Source organism: Pygoscelis adeliae, unplaced genomic scaffold, assembly GCF_000699105.1.
Source record: "Pygoscelis adeliae isolate BGI_AS28 unplaced genomic scaffold, ASM69910v1 Scaffold173, whole genome shotgun sequence".
NCBI classification, from domain to species: domain Eukaryota; kingdom Metazoa; phylum Chordata; class Aves; order Sphenisciformes; family Spheniscidae; genus Pygoscelis; species Pygoscelis adeliae.
In genome coordinates, this window is record NW_008824409.1 from 259,474 (window position 1) to 266,080 (window position 6,607).

Below are 6,607 nucleotides of genomic sequence, written 5' to 3' on the forward strand. Positions count from 1 at the left end.
GGCTACCCCGGTGCAGGGCTTGGCACTGCAGAGTTTGAAAAGCGGTCCTGGATAAAAGGGCTGCAAAGGGCAGGACCGGGCACCCTGGGGTGCATCGTCTGTGGAGGGTTTCCTGCCCCTGCCTGGGTGGGACCGCTCCCCTGGCAAGATGAAAACTTCCAGCCTGTCTGGGAGGAAGAGCCGCATCCTCCTGATGCCAAGCAGGGAACTGCTGCGCTCACTTACTGTGTTGGCAGGATTCTCTGAGATGAATCTCTCGTTCAGGTCTTTGTAAAACACCATGAGATTTGCGAGGTCCGTCCTGAGAGGAGAAACAAAAGGTAGGCTGAGGGTTTAGTAAAACAATAACATGAAACATACTGAAAAACTATGCAAATAACCAGTTGGACCAGTAGGGCTGGGCTGCTCTAAGGGAGCTTTTTCCCCAATTGCCATCATTAGGGCTGCTGAGATTATATCTGAGCTTGAGGTGCAAGCCAGAAATACATACATGGAAACTTACTTGTTCAACTTCTTGTTGATTTTTTGCCCTTTGTCCCAAGAGAGAACTCGAAGCATCCAGTCCTGGAAATAAGACAGAAATTACTGTTATAGCTCCGTGTGCTTGTGTAGAAATCCCCTGGAAAGGGAGCTCACGCTCCACACCTCCTTGGACCAGCTTGGGTGCCAGAACTGAATGCGTGTGACGGGCCACCTGTCCCCATGGGGATGTCCCAGCCCACAAGCCAAATTTCAGTTTAATGGTGAAATCCTGGAGGGGAAGCCCTGACCTGGACACTACAGACTGAGCCTCTGGGAGGAGCATCATTGAAGTGCTAACGAATACCCCAGGGGCCCCCTGCTTCCGTGCTGAATCTCTGGGTTTCCTTAATGCCTTGTTGTGCCATGCTACTGTCATGGCAGAGCGCAATTAGGAACTGACCTCTGACACGGTGGATGGCCACTGGGCGATGCTGGTGGTGAGTGCCCACTCCTTGAAGCTGGAGAGAGAGGCAGGCTGTCAATTGTGAGCTTGAACTCCCATGCACATGCAGCATTTTACCTGTGGTCGCGGGCAGGACTTACCTGCAGGCGTCTTTGCAGATTTGCTGGCAGCCCAGCTGCTCCTTCACGAACTTCTCGTGCAGTCTGTAGTAGCAGTACACTGCAAGAAGGGAGCAGGACGTGTGTATGAGAAGCCGGAAAGAAAAGCAGTGATCTTTTGCTACCTGTGCTGGAGCGGGGCTTCTGGGGTGTAGGTGGCCTTTGTGGCCATCACCTACATGGTGGGGATAAAAAGATTTGCCCTATAAATATTGCAAAATACTCTGAGAAGTGGTTGTCACTTGCTATAGGCATGAACAATTGCCTCACCCGGTCAAGTCTTCCACTTGACACTTCTGTGGTGTGCACAAATGACAAGCAATTAGGACAACTGTCAGAAACAGAAACAAGTCTATCTAAACAAGAGAGGCAGTTTCAGGCTCTGCGGTATGGGGTCTTAAGTGGGCTAAGGCAGATTCGCCTCTTCCCAGCGCACTGTGTGGCTGGGGTGGCGCTGGGTGCAGGCAGGGCCGTGCCAACTCGGGATGGTGCTGTGGAGGGATGTGGCTGGCAGCGGGCAGCTGAGGCACGTGCAGTGTGGGAGGTGTTTGAACACTTACTCCAGTTGGGGTTTTTCTTGTAGTTGCAGTACTCTGCCCCAGCAGGTAAGGGCTGTGCATACTGGGCACAGCCACACGAGTCCACCATGGCCTTCTGAAAGCAGGAGTGCAGGCAAATCTGGGGGAGATAAACCAAGAGCTGGTGTCTAAGAAGCACAGGCTGCTGCGTTTCTGCAGCGCCAAGCTCCAGGCTTGCGCACACCTAAAAACATCCTCTGTTTATGACAGTAGCAATAAGATGGGAACCCATTTCCCTGGGCCTTCACGCTCTGTTGCTAGTAAATACAAATACAGGCAGAAAGTGGCATGGAGGGTTTAGGCTCTAGTGCAAGAAATAAGAATATAATCCTCTCTGAGGGGGGGTTCTGTGAATGCCCCCACTTCCCCTATAGCCATCAAAAGCTTCGGTGTTGCAGTTGCTCTTTTCACAGCCAAAAAGAAGGTTTTTGGTCTGCCATGGCACGTGGTCCATGAATCAACAACTAGGTGTGGGATGTGACTCACTTGTGAAAAAGTTCAGAGCTTCGACCAAATTGTGTTGGTGCATATTTGTAGGCCTGAAGTTGTAAGGATTAATAAGGCAGTAGAGTCAGTGTTTTGTGCTAAAATACTTAATCAGTTGGAACAAGCAGGAACTGAACTTCTCTTTTTGAAATCCCAGCCGTCAAGCCTTTTGGTCCCGGTCCCAGTCCCAGCCCTCCTAAGCCCTGAGTTTTGGTGAAGTACTGTTATTAAAAACCTGAGATAATGTCTGTGTGATCCTACCTGGCAATACATCACAGCAGATTTCAGGTATAATACCCCATAAAATAAAAATCCAGCCTAGGCACAGGCTTTGCAGTAGGCAGCAGCTAATATAATTATGATTCTTCAAGTGGAGAGTGCCAGAACAACTGACACTCTCCAAGAGGACCCAATTACAGAAACCATGCAAAATTAGTGGAAACTTACTCTGTAAACAAACATCCTGCTATCTGGATACTGATTAGATGGTATCTGTTATTCTTGGAGTCCTAAAGGTCACAATTTCTGGCTTCAAGGGTTACTAAGCTGCAACATTTACTTGGCCAATATTTTCCAGTCTCACATTGCTTGAAAATTGCCTAATGAGCTAATGTTCTCTCTTTATCTAACAGGGCGCCTAAGGGAACTTCAAACATGAACCACTTAGGAATAAAACTTGGATTTTTAAAAAGTGCTGTGGTATTTTACATCAGTGTTAGAAGCAGTGACCCTATGCCTGGACTGTTCACAATCTCAGATCCTGAACTACAGGATATTGTAAAGCTTTTTATGAAGGTAGTGTTCAAGTGACTGATAAAAACAAATGTAACAGATTTACCTGGAGTGAGTAGCTCTTGTTATAGAGATTTTCTACTGGTATGTCAGCACCAGTCTCCGTACAGTCACTGTAGGGTTTGCTCAGCTTGCGAGACCGAGTCTGAGAACCAGAAAAGAACAAATCTTGGTTTTTGGAGTTCACAGAGAAACCAAAGGATTTAGTGGCAGTTCATCATGATTCTGAAACTGTAAGTGATGGGGCAGGTTTGAACAGCATGTTTACCTTTTGCCATCTCAAATGATTTGTCAATCACTTGTCAAAACAAGGGGGTTTTTTGATTTGTAATGTCCATTTCCCAAAACACTGCTCTGGCTGGATTATCTGCTGTCCTTGTTGAAAACCTCTGCAGAAATGCAGAGATGGTATAATGGTAACAGTGAGGATTTTTCAAAGCAGAGTAATTCACATGTATGTTTTCTCTCACTGCAAAGTCCTAGAGGCTACGCATCATTTACCCTGGATATGTGTTTGTGCTTTGAGGGAAGGGAGGTTGTTGGTTTTCTGTTTGTTTTGTTTTCTGTGAAGACCCACACCTTCCTGAGCTGCTGTTGCACTGGCTGCTCCTGTTCTGTGGGTAAAACAGCACTTCAGGCTCCACTAATGCTCAACACCACCTCTCTAAAATCACTCTAAATCAAATGTTTGTATCTCCTTCAGGACTTTTTCCAGGTACTGCTTCGACCCTTCCTCTCCGATGAACCTTCTCCTGTTCTGCGATCTCTGTCCAGAGAAAACAGCTCTGAAATGCCAAGTGCTGTGCCTGCAAGGTCGGCTGAAACCAGGGCTGGGAGCACTCAGATTCACAAGACCCAATTCAGGCTACGTTGTCTGCTTCCTGCAGACTGCCCTACCTAGCTCAGCCCTAAACTCTTACCATCTTTCTGCAGTAATTATCTACTTTATAACAAAGAAAGTGGCCTGAAACCACAAGAAACGTCACGCATTTAAGAAGCCATTCACCTATCTTTCTCTACAGAGTTTAAAATTAGGGGCTGATCCTACAAAGGATCAATTTAGTAGGAACCTGAGAAATGCCTGCTCACCTTTAAGGCACTGACTATAGATCTACAGGTTACTGAGGTCAAGCCTGAGAGCAAGTGTTACCATTTTTGTCTGCAGCAATAGAAGGCTACAGGCATGTATAATGCAAGTCAGCTCTTTTAGAAAGATGCTCAAATCTCTCTTTGGAGGGAACACAGATGTATGTGATTTCAGTATTAGAGATGGATTACTTCTGAAAACTGAATGAAACCAGCTTTTAATAGGCTTTTAACTTCCGCAGACAATCTAATGCCAGGACACCTGCCTCAGTCTGCTGCTCTATCTTCTAACAGGTGATGGATCCTGTATAGAATTTTTTTGTCGTGGCTTATACTCACAAAAGCTTACTTGTTCATTCAGGTACTGAAATAATTTCCAAACTAAATATTTAACTAAAGCACTGAAACTCCTACCAAGCAATGCCTTGTTTGCATTCCAAACATCTTGGAATATTTTTGGAGGTGGAGGGGAAGTCCTAGTACACAGCAGAAATACATGAGCGATAACCTGGACACTGATGTTCGCATTTGGAAAACAGCGATTGCCACGCTCAAGCCTCTAGTGAGCAGCGTTGTCTGTGGCACATGTCCGCTGTGTCCTCCTCCATGTATTTGGATGCGGGTACAAGGACTGATCTGGCACCTCGGTGGTGCAGCCCTGTCCTGACAATCGCGACTCCCCCTCGGCAGGCTCTCTGGAGTCTTCCTTTTCTGGCAGTACAGTGATCATCAGCTTTTGTTTTCAGTCCAGAAACTGTGTCCAGCTTCTGTTTTGGCTGTTACGTTAGGATGCAATCAGATCACTTCCTCATGCCAAATCTTTTAAACATAGCCACTGAGATATGTTCAGTCTTGTTTTTAATAGTATATGCAACAGTCCAAATCTACTGTACCAGGAAAATATTACATTTAAATATTGAGACTCTGCCTGCAGTGACTTTCTCCTGTAAGGTGTAATAGATTATAAAGGAAATAAAGTGTCTTATGAGACTTTGCCTCCTTTACACCGTTCTGGTTCCCATACCTTCTATTCACTTTTTGTTTGTCAGGTAGCATTTATCCCCACTGGTTAGACCAAGCAGTTGCTGCCACAGTTTTCCAGACAGCTGGAAGATAGCTAACTATTTGCACATTTGAAAACTATCAACCCTGTTTTTAATGTCTTTTCTAATGCGTGGACTATCTAGATCTGGCACACCCAGCCAGGAAAGATAAGCTGGCCGGCTGGTGCGTTTGACCCAACCATCAGCGAAGAAAGGGCAGAACTAAAATGCTCACTTAACAGCCCATCCAGATGAAAGGGGAAAGTCTGGCCTGCCTGATGGCACTGCTTTCACTTCTCTACCACGGAAAGAAGCCCCTTGGGTCAAATGCCTTCTCTGCACTACACTAATTGGGGAAATTTGGAGCTGCAGCCCTCCCTGCCCTTGCTGACAGCAACGGCAAGACGCTTCACTAGGCTGGCAAAGGCAGAGTCACTGCCCACGAGGTTTTCTTTACAGCTGGGATAACAAGAAACCCAGAAAAATGAGACTCACACCCACAAAACAGTTAAATGAGTTGCGCTGCAGTCATCTCTACAGACCTGACCCTAACGTGGGTTACCCACAGCTCAAGCTCGTTCTTTTCCACCCCTGGAACCTGCGTGGGATGCAAACTCGTCTGCTTATTGCTAAAGCGAAACGGGGCACTTGACAACACATTTCTGTGGTTGTGGATTTTGCTGTGAAAACAAAACAAAAGAGTCCCCTGGAAAGCCAAGGGGTCGGAGAAAAGGGAGAACAAAAAAAATCCCAGCAGCTGTTTAGTTGATAAAGACCTGATTTTCCAACAGCCTCTGTGCAAGCGAAAACTTTGTTCAGAAAAGTGCTATCGCAGGATTTTCCTTGGGGCACTTCAGCTGCTCAAGTGCGAGGTATTAGATGCCTTCCAGCTACTGGCTATATTCAAACATCCTATCAGTTCATTTTTACATCTGTTTCAACGAAATGGTGCCGCGCACCAGGAGAGAAGATTGCTGTCACTCACAAAGTGCATCCCGATGGAGGTGGCTGCTGCAGTCTCAATTTCTGTGCCGATGTCTTCAATGAAGGGATATTCGTTTTGGTCATGGACAATGATCTTGGCTCCTGTGGATGTCACCAGGAAGGGGTTGTAGTCCGCTTCATCTATATACAGAACAACCTGCAATCCTGAAGAACAGAGACAAGGCAGGAGCAGAGTTACACCAGAAGCCAGAGCCATTCTGGTCAGGGAGGGCAGCACAGTTTACTTAATATTATCTGGCCTTAAGTAGAACTGTAACAACCAAGCAAAGCCTTTGCAGTGCTAGACTGAGACCCTTGCAGCAAGCAATGTCCCTCCGCGGCCCCAAGTACAGCAAACAAATAGTGTCTCCGTAGAACGTGGCTGAAACCTACTTAAAAAAGTTATATAACTGGGAAGCAGTAATTTCAGATGGAAAACATTAGTGATGCAATGATATTATCTTTGTATTCTCTGGCAATAGTTTGCACTAGTTCAAACAAGCATTTCCCCAATCAGCTTGCACATCTAGAGCCAACACATCAATCACTCTCCAG

General features: G+C 46.3%; 1 protein-coding gene across 1 annotated transcript in view; it reads right to left on the minus strand.

The window, feature by feature from the left end:
• SCNN1G (sodium channel, non-voltage-gated 1, gamma subunit) overlaps positions 1–6,607 on the minus strand; it is a 14,329-nt gene that overhangs the window by 2,103 nt on the left and 5,619 nt on the right. Inside the window, exons 6-12 of the mRNA XM_009320523.1 lie at positions 6,054–6,217; positions 2,986–3,084; positions 1,644–1,761; positions 1,066–1,144; positions 923–980; positions 503–564; positions 226–301 (exon numbers count right to left, since the gene is read on the minus strand). Of these exons, the coding sequence (XP_009318798.1) occupies positions 226–301; positions 503–564; positions 923–980; positions 1,066–1,144; positions 1,644–1,761; positions 2,986–3,084; positions 6,054–6,217 (656 nt within the window). The remainder of the gene's footprint in view (positions 1–225; positions 302–502; positions 565–922; positions 981–1,065; positions 1,145–1,643; positions 1,762–2,985; positions 3,085–6,053; positions 6,218–6,607) is intronic.